The 24936-nt window shown below is 42.2% G+C and overlaps 1 protein-coding gene across 2 annotated transcripts in view; it reads right to left on the bottom strand.

Moving 5' to 3' along the window:
• Positions 1–209: 209 nt before the first annotated feature.
• The window catches only part of TIMD4 (T cell immunoglobulin and mucin domain containing 4), a 40895-nt gene continuing 16168 nt past the window's right edge, over positions 210–24936 (bottom strand). Inside the window, exons 5-8 of one of the 2 annotated variants that reach the window (XM_070414523.1) lie at positions 5033–5115; positions 3743–3836; positions 2287–2326; positions 210–1127 (exon numbers count right to left, since the gene is read on the bottom strand). In XM_070414523.1, the coding sequence (XP_070270624.1) occupies positions 1043–1127; positions 2287–2326; positions 3743–3836; positions 5033–5115 (302 nt within the window). In that variant the 3' untranslated portion in view covers positions 210–1042. The remainder of the gene's footprint in view (positions 1128–2286; positions 2327–3742; positions 3837–5032; positions 5116–24936) is intronic. The other variant, XM_070414524.1, reaches the window with a different exon arrangement.

The following is a 24936-nucleotide window of genomic DNA, read 5'->3' as shown; positions in this document are numbered from 1 at the left end:
CAGGAAGTATGTCAGGGAAATTCCTTCCAGGTCTGGTGATTTCCCATATTTCTGCCCCACCAGAGGCCTCCCTCATTCAGATACACATTCTTTTCATTCATTCATTCATTCATTCATTCATTCAACAGCCGTTTGCTTTCATCTCTCTCCCTGGGTCCTTCATGCCGCAGTAATAGAAGTTTTAAAATAAATCTGTTCCTACTGAGGAGCACATTTCCACAAACTGTGTTTAATCTGGGTTGCCTTACAGTCAGATCACCCGTTGGCCCTCGTTGAATGGCCACGTCACTCACTGCATTTTGCTCTGATGGACTCTTGATTGTTCCCCAAATTAAATTCAAGCAAGAATTAAGATGTGACACCATGGTCACCCCTAACGACACTCAAATGTAAACAGAAAATAATAGGAAACGAAGGAGTTTTGGAGATGACGTCAGTTCCTGCATTATTGATGAAGCATAGACTCAGGGCTGCTCACACCATCCCTGGAGTGGGGCACGCAACTCTGACAGTTGGGCACAGAAGGAGAGATACAAATGCACCCACAGCGAAGGCAACTACGGGAAGGGGAGGGGCCAGAAATCATGTCCCAGAAACAAGGTCATTTCCAAGGACATAGGGTGTGGTGTACCTGGAGCACTACCAGGTAAAGGAGAGATTAGACATGTTCTGTGTGAGCACCATGAGTCCCATGAGGACTGACAGGCAGATGCTGTCTGGAGAGAGACTTCGCTTTACATATTTCTAAGCCTCAGAACTGCCCTGCGATTGCATGGGCTCCCCTGGGCGTGGCAGGGAGCTCATCATCACTGAAAATGTTCAAGCATCGTGTGCAAGATCACTTGGCAGTGATGCTGGGAAGGAGCTAAAGCGCTGGGCAGAGAATGTGCGGTCTCTCAAGGACCTTCCACTTGTGAAACTAAAGCAAGACTGGCTCAGTGACACCAACGGAATAGACGGGCTTTAAAAGCAAACAAATAAACATTCTAAGACTTATTCCCACACCCTGCCCCTGTCCTCCATTCTAAAAAAAAGTGGCACGTTATAGTGTGAAAAGGCCGTCTTCGTCTTCTCTTCCATGCTGTGGGTCATCCAGGGCGTTTTTGCTTTCCCCAACGTTGTGTAGCCTACAGAGAGGAAAGAGGCTGTTAATGCGAACCACCACGACCAGGAATAAATGGATAAATTACACACAACTAACCAAGGCTCTCAGAGTTAAAAGGGCTCAGAGCCCATCCAGTCCAACTCTTTCATGTCACAGATGGCCAAACGGAGGCCCTAGGGCAGTGATGGCGAACCTTTTGAGCTCGGCGGGTCAGCATTTTGAAAAACCCTAACTTAACTCTGGTGCCGTGTCACATACAGAAATGTTTTTATATTTGCAGCCATAGTAAAACAAACACTTATATTTTTGATATTTATTTTATATATTTAAATGCCATTTAACAAAGAAAAATCAACCAAAAAAATGAGTTTGCCATCACTGCCCTATGGAATAAAGGGTTTTTGTCAACCTATTTTAATAGGGAAGTTAGAAGTTTCTATATTAGAAAATATAAATCACAACCTAAAGGCATTTACTTACACACACAAAATCTACAACTGTGACCTTAGAAAGTCACCTTGCTGAGCCTCAGTTTCCCTACTTCTTAGTATTTATTTGTTAACAGATATTGTGGTATTAAGACAATTATTAAGTGAAGACAAGGTTTTCATCACAGTTAACACCAAATCTTTTAAGTCCTTTTCCAGAAAGTTATAAAACAGGATAAATATCCAAAATACCTTTTTAGAGATTCTTCAAACTATTAAACACACACACACAAAAAAAATTTTGTTCCCATGGGTCCCATGGTATAATTGGGCAGAAGAAGCCATATCCCAGGAATGATATTCGATGTTTTTTTTTTCATTTTTCATACTGCCACTCTCCTCTCCATGAACTCCAGTTTAACAATGTCCTTTTTTTAAAGTGAGTTGCCAGAGTTGAACAAAGAACTTCTAGCACAGAGTAGAGTGATATATCACCTTCTTTCTTTTGCATGTCGTACTTCTATTAATGCAACCTGCCTTTGTAGTTGCATGTTAGACAATGTAACAGTGTTAACCAAGGCAGAGGTAAATGTGAGCTAAATTCCCACCTCCTTTTCACCTCTAATGTCACATCTCTCCAACTCTGTATTTAATCAGAACACAAGCACAAGTCATTAAACCACTGAGTAGGATCTAATCATTTGTAACACCTTGTTCTATCATTACAATGATCAGTCATGCAAGATGAATTACCTTGTGTGTTTCTGGAAGCAATTGGTTTTCATGACTTTCCCTGGAAAGACAAGGCCACAGTATAAGCAGAGTGTTGTGCTAGGAACCTTTAAAATGCTGGGGGAAGCCCACTACCATCTTAGGAAAAGCAGATGTAGTCTATTTGAGGACTGGAAAGCCAATTCTTTTCCTGGGTCAAATGACTGCTTCTTTAGGCCCCTAGGCAGTGCCCATCAACTACAAAGTTGTGGGCAATGGTGTGAAAGCTGCTTCATACCTGAGTCATTTGCCCACCCACAATCAAGTACTCATTTGGGTTTTAAAAAGGCGTTTACTTACACACACAAAATCTACAACTCTTCCTTATGAGACTTACCCAGGATATCCAAAACCGCCACATGCCTTTGTAAATTTCCTTTGCCAGTGTTCACTAAGGGGCAGGTTTCAAAATACACACGTTTCCCTTGTGTTGCTCAAACAGGCTGAGATGAATACTAGTCTTATCTGCTCACTTGCTACCTTGAAACAGTTCCTGTTAATGACTAGAGAACAATTCCTCCCCCACCCCACCCCCGCCCCCATTTTATAGCAGGACAAGGGGCCACATGCCTATCTTTGGATGAAAACTATAAACCCTGTTTCATGACTCCTTTCTGTAGTGTCTTAAAGCTTCTTTTTGAAGTGGGAGGTGGGGGCAAGGTCATGGACCAGCTGGAGAATTTAAATAACAGCTATGGATGCTGCCCCTTGAAAAATGCAAATAAGAACGTCCAAGCAGTTTTGTACATGATTTCAAGGGACTCACTCGCCCCTAAGTTCTATCTGTGGACCCCGGGTTATGATAGCTTGCTGAAAATGAACAAATAAGAAGACCAGGGATCATTCGTGGCTTTCTTCCTGGGACAATCCTAGCCAGAGGGGGAGGCTAGGCCAGGGCTTCGTCCACCCAAGACACTGATAATAAGAGCAGTTTCCACTTAAGGCACTCATGAGCGCGGGATGCGTTAGGCACGTCAAGAGTCTAGGGCTGCAGACTCCTCCCAGGCCCAGGCCCTGGTTGGGCTTGTGCAGGGAGGCAACCGATTGATGTGTTGCTCTCACATCGATGTTTCTCTCTGTCTCTCCCTCTCTCTTCCACTCTCCCTAAAAATCAATGGGAAAATATCCTCGGGTGAGGATTAACAAAAACAAAAACAAAACAAAGAAAAAGAGTCTAGTCAGGACTGACACAGAGTAAGTGTCCAATAAGTGAAGGTGCTCTCTTTTTTTCCCCAAAACAGAACTCTATCAGGAAGATGATACACAAAGCTTTAGCATCCTTGGGAGAATGGCTTTACCTGTCACCTCCTTGACCAGGATGGAGACAATGTCAGAAAGGAACTCTGGGAAATGGAGAAAAGGAGCAGGAAGCAGCATCGATCTGCTCCCAGGTCCCCCTGGAGTCGCCATAGCTCTAAAGGGCTTCATCCATCCTTACCTCGAAGTAGAAGCGCTACAATCAATGCAATCAGCACAAATCCCAGGGAGGGAGCAATGATCTTCGCAAGGAAGGAGCTGTCCACCTCGTTCAACTGGTGAGACACAGGGAAGATGATGGGGCCACTTGTTTCTGAAGGTTCGCACTCACATGAGTTTCCCGTCCCAACCACACCCTCCAATGGCCAGAGCTTCACTGCATCTCACCACCTTTTGCCCCATGTGTGTCATGATCAAAACAAAGCCAACCTTGCAAATAAAAGAAAACTATTTTTTAGCCCGGCTGGTATGCTCAGTGGTTGGACATCGACCCATGCATCAGGAGGTCACCAGTTTGATACATGGTCAAGGAACATGTCTGGGATGTGGTTGTGGGTTTGATCCCCAGTAGGGGACATCCAGGAGGCAGCCAATATATATTTCTATCTCTCCCTTTCCCTTCCTCTCTCTGAAATCAATAAAAACATTTTAAAATGTTTTCTTTACTTTCTGGGAACCCAAAACATTGACCAGATACAGGCTGTGGGGCATAGGGGTCTGACGGTAAAAAAAAAAAAATAATGGTGCTGTGTGCTGTGTTCACTGTCAAATCACTAGGCTGGGCACTGCCTGAGTCCTTCGAGCTCTCCCTAGCCCTGCACAGGCCTTCTCATGGCTGACTCAGACTTCTAGAGGCAACAAGATCAAAGAGGAAAATGGAGCCCAATGCCACATTTCCTACCGCAGTGGTTTTCAAAGTGTAGCCAGGGAACCCATGAGATGAAAATGATGTTCATGAGACATTACTGGCCATTTTGACTATCCTTCTCTCCTGAGCTGAACAGTGGAGATTCCCAGAGGTTGCAAGGGTTCTGATGGTATGGAGAAATGCGAATCTAAGCAGATATGAGAATCTCTCTGTCTTCTGTTGAGCCACATACTGAGATTTGTGAATGTAAAGCACTGCCACTTTCCTCACTTATATTTTTTCATTTGGGAAAAATGGTGGCAGGTGACAATTCTGCAGGGTGTCACTAATCCCGGGCCAATGGGAAGGGACACACAATGATTTCCCATGTATTTTTATTTTTTATTTTTGGCTTTTCAAAGCATCTGTGCATATAGAAGTCATAATATTTATGTTATTTCTGCTGAGAGTACAAGTCTACAAATTCCTTAGCTATTTCAGAATATTCGTGATGCATTTTGCAGCTTTGGTGTAGTTTCTCTCCCTAATCCATTCCTGCAAACCCCTGATGTAAATTTTAAAAATCTAAGTCACATTCTTCAAATATTTCACAAAAATGCTTACCTGTTCTGGCTCAACTTCATTTTCCACAAGACTTGTTGTCTCAGGGGCTGGGAAGGAAAAAGGAGAGGAACTGTCTATTTTTCCTGTGGGAGAACGAAATATCACATTTTGAAGTAGGCATTTCAAAGCTAAGCTGGAATTTCAGTTGATGTGTTTAATCTTTTAATATCATCTTTTTTTGATACAATTTATTTATGAACATTTGATATGGTTTTATCTAAAGCTCATCTGCTACCCAACATTACCCCACAGGAACATCCCCATTTTATAGATAGGTAGAGTGAGGCATTAGACCAGCAGGCTATCAGGTCTATTTGTAAGTTTTCTGTAGGCCCTGACAATGGGAAGATTTTTATCCAGAAGAAAATTTGTCACTCTATCAGTTAACATATATTTATTGACTATTTATTATAGGCCAAATACTTATGGTAGCTGTACCATTGACCTTGTCAATGAATTTACAACTTAGTGCAGAAGACCAAATTTAAACAAAGAATGTGAACAACTGAAAAACAGTTATAATTATGCAAAATTCTGGGAAGAATTAGTATAAGATATCATAGGTCCATACCATGAGGATGGCTGGCCTGTTTGGAGGGTCGAGAAACGTGTCCTTGAGAATGTGAAGTTTTAGCTGAGATGTGGAGTCATTTATATAGAACTGATCTTTGAGTTCAACAAGGAAAATATACTGAGAATCCTACTAAGTGCTAAGCACTGTTCCAGGCACTAAGAGCGCTGAGATGAGTAGGCATGGCCCTACTCTCACAAAACTTACAGTACATTAGAGAAGGTTATTTAAGCTAAACGTCCAAGGGTAAGAATGATGGAGTATGGACAGGTGGCTGGAGAGGGTGGGCAGAGGGAGAGGCACAAAGGCCAACATCGTAGCTTAGTGAGAGCTATTAGAATTAAGCTCCATTTGGACAGGGTCCCCCTCTGCCTGCTCAACAAGGGAACCCCAACACTTCCTGACACATACTTGGTGCTCAATAAGTGGATTTGAATCTGAATCAAGGTTGAGCGGGAGATACTGATCTGAGAGTCGTCAGTATCTGGGGAGCCATTGAAATCCTCAGAGTGCATAAGAAATCCAAGGGCTGCATGTCCAGAGAGAGAAGAAGAGGTGTCCTGGGAAACCCAGTGCTTTAACAGGTGGGCAGAGGAAGTGAAGGAGGAGGCAGAAGAAATAGGCAAAAAAGCAGTGTCATAGAAGGCAGGGCAGGAGAAAATGTCCAGAAAAGATGCAAAATCATCGTGCAGTACAATCTTCTGATAGGAACAGAATGTAATGCCACACAAGACAGACCTAAATGGAATAAATGCCTAGGCTAATAATTACTCAAACTGAGCATCATTTCCCCCAAGCTTCCTCGCACGCAAGGCAAAAGGAGAAATGTGATCGGTTTCATAAGGCTCATAATTTGCTACAGGAGAGCTTATGGACAGGGAGAGTGACTTGCTGAACATCTAGAAGCACAGAACTCTGAGGGAGAAGTCGGCGTGTTTTATATTCTACAACTCAGTTATTGTTGTTTTACTCTCTGCTATTATCCCCTGGAGCTGGAAATTGCAGGTAAGAATTCAAAACTCCTACCCTTTTTCTGTCAGAATCCTGTTAGACTACAATCATTTGTGATGGATAAGCCTGAAATTGAAACCATTACAGAGAAAAGCCAGCCTGGGTCAGTTTTGTCAGAGCAAATCTGTATTTTAAATTGGAGTCATCTAATGAGGGAGGCATCTTGCAAACACACACACTGCGGAATGATAACCCAAACAGCACTATTTCTTTTCTTTTCTTTTTTTCTTCAAAAAATGCCAAAAGCCCCAGTGGGAAGCAGTACAGGGGCCGCAGTGTTGTACACAAACTAGCAACAAGAAACTCAAATCAGTGATTTTTCTTCCTTGTGAAGAGTAGTGACACGAAGGGCTCAGGGATGTGGGTTAGACAAGATCATTGGTTTTCGTTTGTGCTCTCTTGGCCCCACATTCTCAAGGCCTTGAACTCTGACACAAACACCGTCAGGAAAAGGCTGGAGCCTCCCAAAACTTGTAAGAAAAACAATCCTGTGAGAGGGGAATTGTAGTGGTTTGAATATTGTTCTCCCCGCCTCAGAACATGTCTCTAGGATCTCTCAGGTTGTGACCTTATTTAGAAATAGGGTCTTTGCAGCTGTAATTAGTTGAGGATCTTTGGATGAAGTCTTCCTAGATTTAGGATAGGCCCTGAATTCAATGGCTGATGTCCTTATAAGAAAAGAAGAGGAGGCAGAGAGATACACAGAGAAGACCATGTGAGGATGGCGGCAGTTGTTGGAGTGATGCTGCCATAAACCAAAAAGTTCCAGGGGGCAGAAGAAGCTGGGAGAGGCAGGGAAAGATCGGCCTCTTGAGCTTTCAGAAAGAGCAGTGCCCTGCTGACACCTGGATTTCAGGCTTCTAGCCTCCAGAACTGTGAGACAATAAGTTCCTTTTTTTTAAGCCACCTGGTTTGTGGTACTTTGTTACTGCAGCCCTGGGAAACTCATATAGGAATGAAAGGGAATTGACATACAAAAGATGAGAGGGACCTTCAACTGGGGGTAACCAGCCTAAGAAAGAGTCAGGAAGTAGTTGCCAAGCACAGGTAAGAAGACTAAACTCTATTGAAGGGCCTAGCATTAAACTCAAAAGAATGCCATCTAATGTCATATTATTACTAACAGTCCAATGGGCATATAATCCTCAGGCGCAACCCTATGGGTAGACACTATCTCATACTGCCCGTGCAAACACTGAGGCTCAGAGGGTTGAGCAACTTGATCAAGGTCACACAGGTTGCAGGTGGGGGAGCTGGGACTTGAGCCTGCATGCTTGACATTAACACCTATGCTCTTGAGGACCTCATTATACAGGAGCTGAAGCACAGTTGTACCAAGTACAAAGCATGGTATGCAGCAAGGATGCAAGCAGGAATGTCCAGTACAATGATTTGCATGGAATCTAGAAAAAGAATGATTCAGAACAGTGGTCTCCAAAGAGGGCTTGGTGCTTACCATGACGGTGCAAGGCCATCCACTGGGTATGGGGAAAATGAGAGTGTCTATTTACATGTATTTAAATTCCATCCTTTCAACATTTATTTGGGAGGAGTATATTTCAAAACATATATATGAATATGGAGGTATGTGTAAACAAATTATCAATAAATTTTTTTACTAATCAGAATACATTATTAATCTGGTCTAGAGAAGAATGAGTCACTTGTCTCTCGAACAGTTGGGAGACCATGGTAGGCAGAATAATGACACCTAAAGTTGTCCACATCCTGAGATGGAAAGATTTATCCTGGACCAGTTACTGAGCCCAATGTAATCACCAAGACCCTTCTAAGAGGTAGGCAAAAATGTCAAAGTTAGATACATGATGATGGAAGAAGAGGTCAGAGAGAGAGAGATTTGCAGATGCTACATTGCTGGCTTTGAAGATGGAAGAAGGGGGCCTCAAGCCAAGGAGCATTAAACTCAAAACTAAAAAGAAATACTAACAGGCTAAACGCATCTGACTTTAAGTGGAAGTGTTATAGGCAGTTATATATTTTCTTAATACTACTTTTGCATAATTTTGAAATCTTTTCAAATGTAAAAATCTTAACTGTAAAATATCCCATGTATCATGTGTTAATCACTGGAAACTGTTTAAGATGCCTGAGTCACGAGCTAACCCTTAGGGTGGGTGTCATTTCTCTGAAGCAGTACCACAGTGACCTTCTAAGCGAAACTTTGAAGATAGGTGTTAGGAACCCATTAATCCACAGTCAAAGACGGTTTGGGTGGTCCTGTTAGCAAAACCACCTCCCTAGTCTAAGAGTACTGACATGCAAAGATGTACAGGATGTATATTTACATCTATCTGTATATAGAAAAGCCTAAGCAACCAGCTAACTGGCCTATCGTTTGACTGTCCGACTGGTAGCTATGATGTGCACTGACCACCACGGGGCAGACACTCAACGCAGGGGCTGCCGAGCTGCCATGACTTGGCAGCTGCAATTCTCAGGTGTCGCACCCGGAACCAGAGAGGAGGGAGCCCAATTCCGGGGTGCATCACCCAAGAACCACCCTCTCCCAATCCAGGACCCCTCGGGGGCTGTCAGAGAGCTGGTTTTGGCCCAATCCCCGCAGGCCAGGCTGAGGGACCCCACATGTGCACCAATCCGTGCACCAGGCTCTAGTCCAGGGGTGGGCAAACTTTTTGACTCGAGGGCCACAATGGGTTCTTAAACTGGACCGGAGGGCCGGAACAAAAGCATGGATGGAGTGTTTGTGTGAACTAATATAAATTCAAAGTAAACATCATTACATAAAAGGGTACGGTCTTTTTTTTTTTTTTTTTAGTTTTATTCATTTCAAACGGGCCAGATCTGGCCCGTGGGCCGTAGTTTGCCCACGGCTGCAGTCTAGTCTCTATATAATAGCTACGTTGTTTTTGTAAAGTCAAAATGGTTTGTTTGTTTTTTTAAAGAATGAGTACCTATAAAAATGGGTGAAATTCAAGTAGGGATTGTAGACTAGCTAGTTGTGTCAGTTTCTTGCTTTTGACAATGTACTGTAGTAATATGAGATGGTACCATTGGGGCAAGTCAGAGGAATGTACACACCTCTCTACTATTTTTGCAAGTGTGAGTTTAAAATTATTTCAAAATAAAAAAGGTTTTTTTTTTTAAATGATTTAAATTTCAGCCATTACCTATGGCTCAATTTAATATATACATGATACATAGGGGCCTTTGTGGTAAAAAATTGTTGAATGAATTTTAAAGCAAATTTAAAACAATATAAAAAGTAATTTCATAAAACATTTGAAAATGTAACGAATAATGATAAATGTTACTATGTTAGTAGGAAGAATGATCTGAGCACATATATCTCAAAATGCTACAGGAATAAATCTCTTTATGTTGGTCACTTGGGGCAGGGTAGGGGTGGAATGGGGGGGTGGGCAATGTTTGTAATACAAGAAACTTTCACTTTATAGTGTTTTAATTTTTTTTACGTGAGCATGTGTTGATTTTATAGCATGAAAAAAAAGTTTAAATGTAAAACTATAGCATAAAAGCACCATTTTATCTTCAAAGGACTTACAATGTAGTAGGTAGGCAATGATCAATCAGTGAATGTTCTGGAAGAGCCTTATTGGAACTGACTCACCTCTGTCCTTCCTAAGGAATCTGTCCTGTATCTGGGTGGTATAGCTCAAGAGTTGTCACACTATGTCAGAGGGCCAAATCCTGAGAGCTAAGAATCATTTTTATAACGTTTAAATTATTGAGAAAGAATCAAAAGAATAATGACGGGGAACACATGGAAATCACAGACAATTAAAATTTCAGTGCCTAACAATAAAGTTTAATTGAAGCACTGTGACACCCATTTGTTTATGTGTGTGCCTGGCTGCTTTTGCACTAAAAAGGCAGAATTGAGGAGTTGCGACAGAGACAATATGGTTTGCAAGGCCTAAAATATGTGCTATTTGGCCCTTCACAAAATGTAAGTTTTCTGACTCCCGGTATAATTAGTCTACTATTGCAAAAACAACACTCGTGGAGTTAGGGAATTAAATGTGTTATATCTGAGCACACTTTTATTCTTAAAACTTTCAGACTTTCAAACCCCAGGGTGATGAGAGACTTACCCTTTAAGATGGTTATGTCTATGGTTGTAGATGAGAATTCACTCTCTCACTCACTCAAATAAAACTATGTGCTATGCCCTGGCTGGTATGGTTCCTGAGTGTCATCTCATGACCAAAAAGTCACAGGTTTGATTCCTGGTCAGAGCACATGCTGGGTTTCAGACTCAATCCCCAGTAGGGGATATATAGGAGGCAGCCGATCAACATTTCTTTCTCACATTCTTCTCTCTCTCTCTCTCTCTCCCTCTCTCCCTCCCTCCCTCCCTCCCTCCCTCCCTCCCTCCATTTCTCTCTTTCTTTCAAATCAATGAAAACACATTTTTTTAAAAATCAGCAGTGCTAATGAAATATGTGTATAGTATTTTTTAAATACTATGTGTTATGTGCAGTTCTGGAAAGGCATTGCATTTTTACAAATTCTTTTAAGAATCCATTTTGAACATCACCCTTGCTCCCATCCCCTTAGCAAAAATTTGCTTCAAAATTACTAGAGAGAGATTGAGGCTGAAACCTCCCTCTGGGCGCCAGCGCAGCGGCGAGACCGCGCCATCTCAGGCAGCGTTTACCAGCATCCAGAGATCGGCTACTAACCCGGAGGCAACGATTCGCAAACAGCGCGACTGCAAGAGCCAAGGGAAGACCTGCACCCCTCCACGGAAAGATTCAAGCAACAGCGGCCTCCTGATCACCACACGCTCTGCCTGGGGAACAGTTGCTGCATCTGAAGCCTCCCTCCACCAGCCAGAAGAGCCACCACAACTGTGAACAGCACCCATCAGAGGCCCTGCTATCAACAGAGGAGCCGCTGCTACCACAACCGCCCAAGGAGCAACCACAGACCGAGGAGCCACTGCCACCCAGGGAGCAGCCACTGCCACCCAGGGTCCAGCCACTGAACGATTCAACAACTAGTAATGTCAGTGAGATCAAACATGGGTAGACAAAGAAACCCCCAAAGGAAAGAAAAGGAGGACTCGCCAGAAAAGCAGCTAAGTGAGACAGAGATATGCAACATGACGGAAAAAGAATTCAGAATAAGGTTCCTAGAGTACATGCACCGGATGTTCAAGAAGCAAGAAGAAACAGATGAAAAACTCAACTACGTATGCAAGAAGCTAGAAGAAACAGATGAAAAAATCAACAACTTAAGTAAGTCCCAAGAAGAAATGAAGAGCGACTTAGCTGCAATAAAAAACACCATTGAAAGTATCAACAGTAGACTGGGAGAAGCGGAGGACCGAATCAGTGAATTAGAAGACAAGGAAGCAAAACACACTCAAACTGTACTGCAAATGGAGAAAAAAATTAAAAGACAGGAGGAGAGCCTAAGGGAACTTTGGGACAACATGAAACGAAGCAACATACGAATAATAGGGGTGCCAGAACAACAGAAAGATGAACATGGATTAGAAAACCTATTCGAAGAAATAATATCAGAAAACTTCCCTGAGGTGGGGAAGAAAAAAGTCACACAAGCCCAGAGAGTCCCAAACAAGGTGAACCCGAAAAGACCCACACCAAGACACATCATAATTACCATGGCAAATGTTCAGGATAAAGAGAGAATCTTACAGGCTGCAAGAGAGAGACGGAAAGTAACATACAAGGGATCTCCCATTAGATTATCAAATGATTTCTCAACAGAAACACATCAGGCCAGAAAAGAATGGACGGAAATCTACAAAGTGATGCAAAGCAAAGGACTGAATCCAAGAATACTCTATCCAGCAAGGCTATCATTCAAAATTGAAGGGGAAATAAGAAGCTTCACAGACAAAAAAGGGCTAAGGGAGTTTATCACCACCAAGCCAGCCATGCAAGAAATGCTAAAGGGACTGATGTAAAAGAAGAAATATCAAGCTCAGAAAGAAAACAGCCACACACACACACAAAAAAGAAATGGCTACAAACAAATACCTTTCAATAATAACTTTAAATGTAAATGGACTAAATGCTCCAAATAAAAGACATCGAGTGGCTGAATGGATAAAAAAACATGACCCATACATCTGCTGTCTACAAGAGACCCACCTCATTGGAAAGGACTCACACAGACTGAAAGTGAAGGGATGGAAAAATATCTTTCACGCAAATGGAAAGGAAAAGAAAGCTGGGGTAGCAATACTTATATCTGACAAAATACATCTCAAAGTGAAGGCCATAACCAAAGATAAGGAAGGCCACTTCATAATACTAAAGGGATCAATACAACAAGAAGATATAACCCTGGTAAACATATATGCACCCAATGCAGGAGCACCCACATACATAAGAAAACTTCTGGAAGATATCAGGGGAGATATCGACAATAACACAATCATAGTAGGGGACTTTAATACACCATTGACATCACTGGATAAATCCGCTAGACAAACAATCAGCAAAGAAACAGCAATCCTAAATGACTCACTAGATCAGATGGACTTAATTGACATCTTCAGAACACTACACCCCACAGCTGCGGAATATACATTCCTCTCAGGTGCTCATGGGACATATTCAAAAATAGACCACATATTGGGCCACAAGCAAAGTCTCCACAAATTCAAGAAGATTGAGATCATTAAAAGCATCTTCTCAGACCACGATGGCATAATGTTAGAAATAAACTACAATAAAAACAACCCAAAATACTCAAACACTTGGAAGCTGAATAGCATGTTATTAAATATTGATTGGGTTACCGATGACATCAAAGAAGAAATTAAAAACATCCTGGACACTAATGACAATGAAAACACAACAATCCAAAACCTCTGGGACACAATGAAAGCAGTATTGAGAGGGAAGTTTATAGCTCTACAGGCCTATCTCAAAAAACAAGAAAAAATGGTAGTTAATCATCTAACTCTACAACTCAAAGAATTAGAAAGAGAGCAACAAGAAAACCCCAGAGTGAGCAGAAGGAAGGAGATAATAAAGATTAGAGCAGAAATCAATGACATAGAGACCAAAAAAACAATACAGAAAATCAATGAAACCAAGAGCTGGTTCTTTGAAAGGATAAACAAGATTGACAAACCCCTCGCCAGGCTCACCAAGAAGCAAAGAGAAAGGTCCCAAATAAACCAAATCAGAAATGATAGAGGCGAAATAACAACAGACCCCACAGAAATACAAATGATTGTTAAACAATACTACGGGCAACTCTACTCCAACAAACTAGACAACCTGGAGGAAATGGACAAATTCCTAGAAAAATACAACATTCCAAAACTCAATCAGGAAGAATCTAAAAACCTCAATAGGCCAATAACTATGGAAGAAATTGAAGCAGTCATCAGAAAGCTTCCAGCAAACAAAAGCCCAGGGCCAGACGGCTTCACAGGGGAGTTCTACCAAACATTCAAGGAAGAACTAAAACCTACCCTCCTCAGACTACTACAAAAAATTCAAGAGGAAGGAACACTTCCAAGCTCATTCTATGAAGCCAGCATCACCCTAATACCAAAACCAGGTAAAGACATCACAATGAAAGAGAATTACAGGCCAATATCCCTCATGAACATAGATGCCAAAATCCTCAACAAAATCTTAGCAAATCGGATCCAACAGTACATCAGAAGGATCATACACCATGACCAAGTAGGATTTATCCCAGAGATGCAAGGATGGTACAACATCCGTAAATCAATAAATGTGATACATCACATAAACAAATTGAAAGAAAAAAACCACATGGTCATATCAATTGATGCAGAAAAAGCATTCGACAAAATCCAACACCCATTTTTGATAAAAACTCTCAGAAAGGTGGGAATAGAAGGATCATACCTCAACATAATAAAAGCCATATATGACAGGCCCACAGCCAACATCATACTCAATGGACAAAAACTAACACCATTTCCCCTAAGAACAGGAACAAGACAGGGATGCCCACTCTCACCACTCCTGTTCAACATAGTACTGGAAGTATTAGCCATTGCAATTAGGCAAGAAGAAGAAATAAAAGGCATCCAAATTGGAAAAGAGGAAGTAAAACTGTCCTTATTTGCAGATGACATGATATTATACATACAAAACCCTAGAGACTCCATCAAAAAGCTACTAGACTTAATACATGAATTTGGCAATGTAGCAGGATACAAAATTAACCCCAAGAAATCTGAGGCATTTCTATACACCAAGAGTGAACTTTCAGAAAGAGAGATTAGAAAAACAATCCCATTTACCATCGCACCAAAAAAATTAAGATACCTAGGAATAAACTTAACTAAAGAGGTTAAAGACCTCTACTCAGAAAACTACAGGACGTTGAAAAAAGAGATAGAGGAAGACATAAACAGATGGAAGAACATACCATGTTCTTGGATTGGTAGAATCAACATCATTAAAATGTCCATACTACCCAAAGCAATCTATAAATTCAACGCACTTCCCATTAAAATACCAATGCCCTTCTTCAAAGATCTAGAACGAACTCTCCAAAAATTCATCTGGAATAAAAAAAGACCCCGAATAGCTGCAGCGATCCTGAGAAAGAACAAAGTAGGTGGGATCTCAATGCCAGATATCAAACTGTATTACAAAGCCACTGTTCTCAAAACTGCCTGGTACTGGCACAAGAACAGACATATAGACCAGTGGAATAGAATAGAGAGTCCAGAAATTAGCCCGAACCAATATGCTCAATTAATTTTTGACAAAGGAGGCAAGAACATACAATGGAGCCAAGATAGTCTCTTCAATAAATGGTGTTGGGAAAATTGGACAGATATATGCAAGAAAATGAAACTAGACCACCAACTTACACCATACACAAGAATAAACTCAAAATGGATAAAGGACTTAAATGTACGACAGGAAACCATAAAAATTCTAGAAGAATACAAAGGCAACAAAATCTCAGACTTATGCCAAAACAATTTCTTCACGGATACAGCTCCTAGGGCAGTTGAAACTAAAGAGAAACTGAACAAATGGGACTACATCAAAATAAAAAGCTTCTGCACAGCAAAAGAAACCATCAACAAAACAACAAGAAAACCCACCTCTTGGGAAAACATATTTGCCAACGTCATATCTGATAAGGGCTTAATCTCCAAAATTTATAGGGAACTCATACAACTTAACAAAAAGAAGATAAACAATCCAATCAAAAAATGGGCAAAGGATCTAAATAGACACCTTTCAAAAGAGGACATTCAGAAAGCCAAGAGACATATGAAAACATGCTCAAAGTCACTAATCATCCGAGAGATGCAAATCAAAACAACAATGAGGTACCATCTCACACCTGTCAGAATGGCCATCATCAACAAATCAACAAACGACAAGTGCTGGAGAGGATGTGGAGAAAAAGGAACACTTGTGCACTGCTGGTGGGAATGCAGACTGGTGCAGCCACTATGGAAGGCAGTATGGAGGTTCCTCAAAAAATTGGAAATGGAACTCCCATTTGACCCTGTGATCCCACTACTAGGAATATATCCCAAGAAACCAGAAACACCAATCAGAAAGGATATATGTAACCAGATGTTCATAGCAGCACAATTCACCATAGCTAAGATCTGGAAACAGCCTAAGTGCCCATCAGTAGATGAATGGATTAGAAAACTGTGGTACATCTACACGATGGAATACTATGCTGCTGTTAAAAAGAAGGAACTCCTACCATTTGCAACATCATGGATGGAACTGGAGAGCATTATGCTAAGTGAAACAAGTCAGTCAATGAAGGAAAAATACCACATGATCTCACTCATTCATGGATAATAAAGACCATTACAAACTTTTGAACAATAATAGATACAGAGGCAAAGCTGCCTCAAACTGATTGTCAAACTGCAGTGGGAAGGCCAGAGAGAGTTGGGGGGCAGGAGGGAGGGGAGTAAGAGTTCAACCGAAGGACTTGTATGCATGCATATAAGCATAACTAATGGACATAAGACACTGGGGGGTAAGGGAGGGTAGGGGTTTGTCAAGGGCGGGGGGGAAAAAAAGGACACTTATGTAATACCCTTTGTAATACTGTAAGCGAAAAATAAAAAAAAATAAAAAAAAAAATAAAAATAAAAAAAAAAAAAAAAAATAAAGATTTACAATAAAAAAAAAAAAAAATTACTAGAAACTCCCTCTAATAATCAATTTGGGCACTACTGCATACCTAGGATAGGGATAACCACCTCATGTAAATTACCTCATTGAATGCTGACCAAGCCATTTACAGATGTATAAACTGAGGCTGAAAAAGTTTAACTCATTTGCCCAAAGTAACACAAACCATTAAAGCAGCGGTTCTCAACCTGTGGGTCGCAACTCCTTTGACGGTCAAATGACCCTTTCACAGGGGTCGCCTAAGACCATCCTGCATATCAGATATTTACATTACGATTCATAACAGTAGCAACATTACAGTTATGAAGGAGCAACGAAAATAATTTTATGGTTGGGTCACAACATGAGAAACTGTATTTAAAGGGCCAGAAGGTTGAGAACCACTGCATTAAAGGAACCCAACTCGGAGTGACTCAGAAAAAAATCATGATTGTAACCACTCTGAGAGAAAAGAAAAAGAGCATATTAAAATCCTATTTGAAAACACAAGCTCTATAACCAGTGGGCTTCATGCCAGAAATCAATTGGAAATAAAAGCTCTCTATCTCCTCAGTTAGAAACATTCTAACTCATATATTACCCATTTTGACCAATGATTAAATTCATAGACACTGGGACTCATCTGTCTCTGCTTTTAAAACAAATCTAGTTCTAAAATAAGTCCATTCAATGATACAATCTTAACATAATCCTAGAGTTTGACAAGTGACAACTTCCAGCCTTCAGAGAAGGTTCTTTTCCTTGGCAGGTACACTGGCTTATGCTGCCCCCTTCTGGTGGTATGGTCTTTAAAATCCAAAGTATAGCGAAAGGATCCAAAAATCACAAGCTGAATAGTTTTGGAATTGAGAGGAATTTGAAATTACTTTCTCTAATTCCTTTCTTTAACCAGTAGAAAAACAAACATGTAGAGAGTTTCACTCGTGCCAGGTTCCACAGTGGTGAATTACAAAGGGAGTGACTAGAACCCATATTTTCTGACCTTGCCTAGCAGCATTAAGATAGATCTGGAATTTCAAAATGCCAGTGTGGCTCAGTGGTTGTGTGTCTATCTATGAACCAGGAGGTCAGAGTTCAATTCCCAGCCCGGATTGTGGACTTAATCCCCAGTGAGGGGCGTTCTGGATGCAGCCAATCACTGATTCTCTTTTATCATTGATGTTTCTATCTCTATCTTCCTCTCCCTTCCTCTCTGAAATCAATAAAAATATATTTTTTTGTTAAAAAAGAAGAAAGTAGCTGAAACCGATTTGGATAGAGCGTCGGCCTTCGGACTGGAGGGTCCCAGGTTCGATTCCGGTCAAGGGCATGTACCTGGGTTGCGGGCACATCCCCAGTGGGGGATGTGCAGGAGGCAGCTGATCGATGTTTCTCTCTCTCATCGATGTTTCTGACTATCTCTCTCCCTTCCTCTCTGTAAAAAATCAGTAAAATATATTTTAAAAAAAGAAGAAAGTAGAAAAACACATGTATTGAATTCACATACTTCCTTTTAATTTTGGGGACTCCCATGTGTTTTTAACGTGTAGTATGATGAAGAAGAGCACTCTACACTTAATAAATCAACAGCATTATATACGTGAGTCAGATGTTCTTAGCTCCAAGGGCAAAATAGGGTGGGGTTCATTTGTAAATGTTGAAAGGGACCAGAGAACAAATTGTGTTGGCACCAATGTGGTTCATAAAGAGGAAGGTTCAATGAGATGACTTCACAGTCTGTGAAGATGCGGTAACAGAGGAAAACCAGAGACTTGAGAACACCATTATCTGAGTCACTCCAGTTCTGAACTAGGCCTCCACCCTCCACTTCCTCTGAGGTGCTCCGGCCCCAAAAATATCATCATCCTTATGAGAGCCCAAAGTCACCGCCCCAGGCTACAGATCTCCCTGCTGATATCTGAGGGTCCTAGTGAAGCACAGACAAGACCTCACCCTAATCCTTCCCGACTGGACTCCGCTTTAAAGGGCAATGTCCAACACTACCCTGCCCACACCGGCTGATCAATAAATCCTGATGGAGGGAGGTGGCAAGGTGTACAATTTACCGAGAAGCTTCAAAATCATTGATAATGACAACAGCAATAATAAATGGATACTCTATACCAGTGGTCGGCAAACTGCGGCTCTTTGGCCCCTTGAGTGTGGCTCTTCCACAAAATACCACATGTGGGCGCGCATGTACAGTGCGATTGAAACTTTGTGGCCCGTACGCAGAAGTCGGTATTTTGTGGAAGAGCCACACTCAAGGGGCCAGCGAGCCGCATGTGGCTCGTGAGCCGCAGTTTGCCGACCACTGCCTGTACCAAGCACTTCCTGCGTGCCCAGCAAAGCGCCAAGTACTTCCCGTGTTTGATCTCAGAAAATGCTTTATAGTCTGCACCGTTACTGTCCTCCTTTCACAGTGGGAACCCTGTTGCAGAGAGTCACACAACTGGGAGGGGAGTGAGCAAACCTCGGAGCCAGGATTATCTACCCGAGAGCCCAGGCTCTTGTCCTCTGGGCTGCGTGGCCTTTGGAAAATGTGTTAAGAGCTCATATACACCTGCTCTGGAAGAATGGACCCCTAGCCCTCCGCTGCCTAGGTGGGTGTTGTTTCTGGAAAAGAGAGCCTACTCATCATTGTTGTTGATGATGACAATGATGAGTACAATGTAAGCAGCTAAAAGTACACAAGGCTCTGGCATTTATTATCACATTTGAACTTCAGAACAAATGTGTGAAGGCAAGTAAACTTGGGCTGAATTAAGTCGATGTGGGCAGAATTATGGAAAAAGAAACTGAAACTCAGAGAGGTCTCCTATCTTGCCCAACGCTGCCTACCTCGTTATGATAGTAAATGGTGGAGCAATGACATCTGAGTCCAAATTCCATGCCTGGCCCCCTTGGCCAAGCTGCTGAGCATCACAGGGGCCCACAGTACGTTAGTGCAGGTAGGACCAGAGGGTGTTGGCACCTTTACTCACTGACTTGTTCACAGTGGGGAGAACAGAGACCTGGTTACAGAACTCACTGAGGTTTACCCTTTTATCCTACATCCCTGTGAAACCAGAGATCTCTGCAGTGCCTGGCTGGGCCCAGAGGGACGGTTTGGTCTGTGGACTGAGTTGCCCAGCTCACTTAGGGCCGGCTCTGTGTTCTGTTTCAATGTGGCTGGCTTCTTCTTTTCACACTCTGCCTCACCACAGACATGGAAACTCTCTTTGATCTTATTTGGTTGACCTTTCTGAGGTGAGCTGTTAGATGTGAGAATTACACGGATTCAGTTTCAATTTTAGTCATGAAAAAAAAAATCAGTGGTACAGTTGGTAGAATACCACGCTACTGTGAGGAGAATGGTGAGAATCCACGTTTTGTCCTTCCCATTTATCCCCATCCTGCCAGCCTCTCAGCTAATTTGAGCCTCTGAAAAGCACTGGGCATGAGAGAGAAAACAGATCGGCTAATGCCTACGAAAGATGTTGACTCTGAAATCAACTGCATCCAATTTCTTTCCTTCTAACCACAGCATTTGTGAGTGAAAATGAGCTTTGCTTCATTCTCCTACCTTCCTCTGTTCTTTCTGCTGAACTTGTCCTGAGAATGGCAATTCCTCCTACAATTCCCATATGTCCTTGATCAATTGAGGGCCCAAGTGCCAGGGCTCGATTTTGTCTTTAGTAAAATAGTGCAGTGTAGGGGAAAGAGCTGTGATTTGGGAGCCAGAAGGGGGACTTACCTAGGGCCTAGTTCCCACTTCTCTTAGAATGTTTATGATACCTTGGAGCCTCAGTTTCCTTCTGTGTAGAATAAGGAGTGTGTACTACACCAGCAATTCCTAATGCCTTCTTGGGGCTAGGGGTAGGCTGGCTTCAAAAGAATCTCCTGTGTTGAGGTCCAACCCCAACGGGTCCAGGGATCCCCAAAGGTGTGGACGGAGTCGGCGAAGAAGGAATGACATGGAAACTGGTTTCAGTTCATCAGCATAGCGAGGTTCTCCCTCCAGGATCTCCAGCGAAGTTCTGGTCTCCAGCGAAGTTCTGATTAGGAACTCCAACCAAGTTCTGGTCAGGATCTCCAACCAAGTTCTGGTGCCATGTTCTCTCGCTAGGTTCTCCAGCCAGGTTCTCCAGGTTCTCCAGCCAGGTTCAGTCATCAGGTTCTTTAGCCAGGTTCTATCCAGGTTCTTTTGCCATGTTCTCTCCCTAGGTTCTCTCTCTAGGTTCTGTATAGGATCTCCAGCCAAGTCCTGTCTCTTGGTTCTCTCTCTAGGTTCTCTCTAGGATCTCCAGCCAAGTCCTGTCTCTAGGTTCTGTCCAGGATCTTTGGCATGTTCTCTGGCTAGGTTCTGGTTAGGATCTGATGAGGATCTGATGAGGAGCTGATGAGGAGCTGATGAGGATCTGATGTGGAGCTGATGAGGATCTGACGTTTGTTGTCTTGTTACATCCGTATTTATACCAGCCGATTTTAATCCTGTCAATTTCTATTACAAAGGTTAGGGCGTTTCTTATCTCCATTCCAGGGAGTAAAGATTATGTAGCTTAACTACCCGCCTGGCACTTAATTAAGGGGTTGTATCCCCTCCCTAACCTCAGGGAAAAATCCCCACCTGGGGAAACAACCTTTCTCGGAGAGGTGACCTTGGTTAAAACACATAGCGCTAAGGAGAGCAAACATATTAAGAACAATATGCTATATACACCAGGTCCCTTGAAACATATGCTGTGCAGATGTTTCTTCCCTGCAGCGACTGTGTCAAGCAGCAAGGATGGACTGGCTCCCAGCACTCCTGAGGGAGTTTGTTAAACATACAATTTCTTGGGCTCCCCCCTTTCCAACAAGGTTTCTAATTCTGTGAGCCTTGAGTAAAGTAGGTTAATCGTTGCTTTTATCTAGCTCCCTATGATTCCAGCCTATGAACAGGTCTGGTGTTCACCGACTGGATGATCTCTTAAGTTCAAGGCCTTGGTTCCCCAGTCTTCTCCTACTTCTCTAGGAGACTAACATAAGATCTGGTTGCTCTCACCCCTTCATTTATTCTATCCTCACTCCCTTCTCTCTTATCTCCATTTCTAGACCAAATCCCACCTCCTCCATTGTTAACTGCATCCTCTTCTCCTATACCAGGACAAACCTTGCTCCATTCACCATCCCCTTCTTTCTACCTTGCCTCCCCTGTAAATAGTCACCCTTGAACTTCTTGAAAGAATGCCTAATGTTCATTCTCTAACAATTGCTCATCATTGGAATTCAGGGTTCCCCATGGCCATCTTCCTAAATGCCTCATCCACCCTACCCAACAAGCATGCAAAATTTCCTAATATTTAATACAACCTCCGTACCTTTTCCCAGCCCAGCTCCCTCTGCCCCTGTGTAATCCTGGATCCCTTCCTACTTCTGGTGTTTCCCTCTCTGCCTCCCTAGCCAGTTTTTCTGCTTCCACCACACCCTCTCCCAATGCAATTGTTCCTTGAGGGCTGGGGGTTTAGGGGTGAAGGGGTGTCTCTCTGCACTTCTTTATTGCTCCCTTTATCTCATATAATACCTTCAGGGGATCCCACAGGAACTTCAATTAGAGCTTAGCTCACTTAGAAGACAATATAATAAAGTGCTTAAGAGCTCAGTTTCAAGAGCCCAGAGACCTGGGGTTCAAACTCTGGCAAATGTCTTCACTTCTCCAAACCTCAGTCTCTTCTATTGTGTAATAGATGTAGTAATAGAGTTTTCCTCAGATCCAGACAATGCCTCATAATGAGACAATGCTTTAAAAGCATTGAGCCCAGCCCTGGCATATAAGGATCACTCCATTAGTGTCATTTATCATCAATGACTCCCAAAATTATATCCATAGCCCTGAACTGTCCCTTATGAGATAATATGTTTGAATGTATTGGCACAGTGGCAAGTCCCTATTTAGCACTTATAGTGTGAATCATCATAGTAATTACTATTTGATCAAAGATACCCATCCCACCCAGGGATCCCTAAGTGAGCCCAGGCTCCATCTTTCCAGCTGCCTGTTAGATATCCCAGAGGCACTTCAAATTCAAGATCTCCCAAACAAATGTCATCCTTCCTCCTGGGGTTCCTTCCCCAGTTAACCCGTCACATTGATCTGGTTTCCCAAGTACAGAGAGTTAGTCATCTTTCACTCTTACTTCAGTTACCATGTCCTTTCAATGCCAACTCCTAAATGGCTTTGGTACTGTCACCTCTCTGCTGTTACTGCTGCCATCATTCTAGTCTAGATGCTCATCTCCAGCTTGAGTTATTGCAGGAGTTTCCTGGGCAACCACTCTGCCTCCAGGCTTGCCCCTCTCTGATACATCTTCTACACTTTTGCCAGAGCAATTTTTCCTACAACAGAACTGAAATTGTCATTCCCTACTCAAAAACAAAACAAAACATGAATGGTTCTTTATGACCCTGGAATCAAATCTAAATTCTTTAGCCAAGTCCAGTGGCATGGCTCAGTGGTTGAGCATTGACCTATGAACCAGGAGGTCACAGATCGGTTCCTGGTTAGGGCATATGCCTGGGTCCCAGGCTTGAACCCTAGTGTGGGGCATGTAGGAAGCAGCCAATCAGTAATTCTCTCTCATCATTGATGTGTCTACCTTTCTCTCTCCCTCCCTTCCTCCTTGAAATAAATAAAAATATATTTAAAAAATAAATAAATAAATTCTTCAGCTCATCAATCAAGTCCTTTAAGAACTTAGACCATTCCTAGCTTCCTGTCTCCATGAGATGTAACTTGACTATTAAACAATCTCCAAAGATTTCACACTCTTATCAAGTTCCCCTGTCTTTGTTCATGTTGTTCTACCTCACCCTTCCTTCTTCAATGCAATGTCCTCGTCCTTGAAGAACCAATTCAAATGTCATTCAGTGAGATCGTACTGATCCTCCTTTCTAAGATAGACTCTATCTCTTTCTCCTTGGGGCCCAAGGTCACCTTTTCATACTTCTATGCAAAACCAAGCACACTGGATGACTAATTGTTACTTACAAGCCTATCTATACTGCTAAAGTACGGCCTTTTGAAGAAGAGAGAAATGACTAGATAAACCACATTTAATGAATGACAGATGTGAAAGGCCTTTACCAAATATCCACAAATGCAAACTAAATGCCAAGATAAAGAAATGAAATCCCATTTGCAACCACCTTTTCCTGTGAGAATCCTGACTCTAATGAAAAGGCCAGCTTGCTCTGGACCTTGATACATAGGCTGGCTTTGTAAAATAAAAAGATACAGTAATAGGACAAATGTTCCTTAAAGCATCCCTCCCCGACTGCTTCACCATCCTAACCCTGGGACTAAAAAAAAAAGGTACTGTAAAAATCTCAAGGAAAGAAAAAAGTTATTCTTACCAGAGCAGTGTTCATTCTTCCAATTTTACGGGCTTGACAGCGCAGTCCTCATGCATATTTGTGTGCATTAAGTTTGAAATTGTTCTCCAGTTTTCACTTCATGCTGGTGGTGGGTATAATGACCCATTGGGGGGCTGAGAATGAGTGAATCCTGATGCTTTAGGGTCACATGTGAAAATCTGCCCTCAGGAAAGCTCTGTTGAGAGACAGTGGCTACCAGGCCTGGAACAAAGGCCAACTGTACATGAGATGAGAGCTGGCCTCTGGTCTCAGGTCTCGTCCTAACTCACCGCAAGGCCTCTCTCTACTTGCTGGCCTTTTTTTGGTCCTCAGTTTCCCAGTTTTCCATAGACAACAACCCTTCAGTTACCACGAGTTTATGGACACAGTTTAAAACCCATGAAAGGTAGGTGTGAGTCCCCACTCTCCCTCTTTATAGCTGTGTTGAAGTATGGTAGCAATCATCTCAGGTAGAAACTATAGTTTACCTTTAACCCTGCTGTTTGGCTTCTGTACCTATTTGCTTTGTTTAACAATAGACAGGTTATTTTGATTTTCTGAATTATATAAATCATCCCATTCGATTGAATACCCTATTGATTGTAATGTGAAATCCCATTTGTAGTGGTCATACTGGTCTTAGAAAGTACATTTTCCTTTACCTGGGAAGGACAGCACAGTTACCCCAAGGTCAGAGGGCTCCAGTTAAAATGTCCCTGCTGACTCAGTGTTCCGGAGACCCAAAACTGTAATTTAGATAACATGTTGTTTCTGCTTCTGTAAACTGCTTTTTGCAAACTAGGTTCCTCATTCCA

Source organism: Myotis yumanensis, unplaced genomic scaffold, assembly GCF_028538775.1.
Source record: "Myotis yumanensis isolate MYYU_CA2020_CCGP unplaced genomic scaffold, mMyoYum1.0.hap1 SCAF_5, whole genome shotgun sequence".
Taxonomy (NCBI): Eukaryota; Metazoa; Chordata; class Mammalia; order Chiroptera; family Vespertilionidae; genus Myotis; species Myotis yumanensis.
The sequence above is the reverse complement of the archived record's forward strand: the minus strand, read 5'-3'. Positions and strand labels throughout refer to the sequence as shown.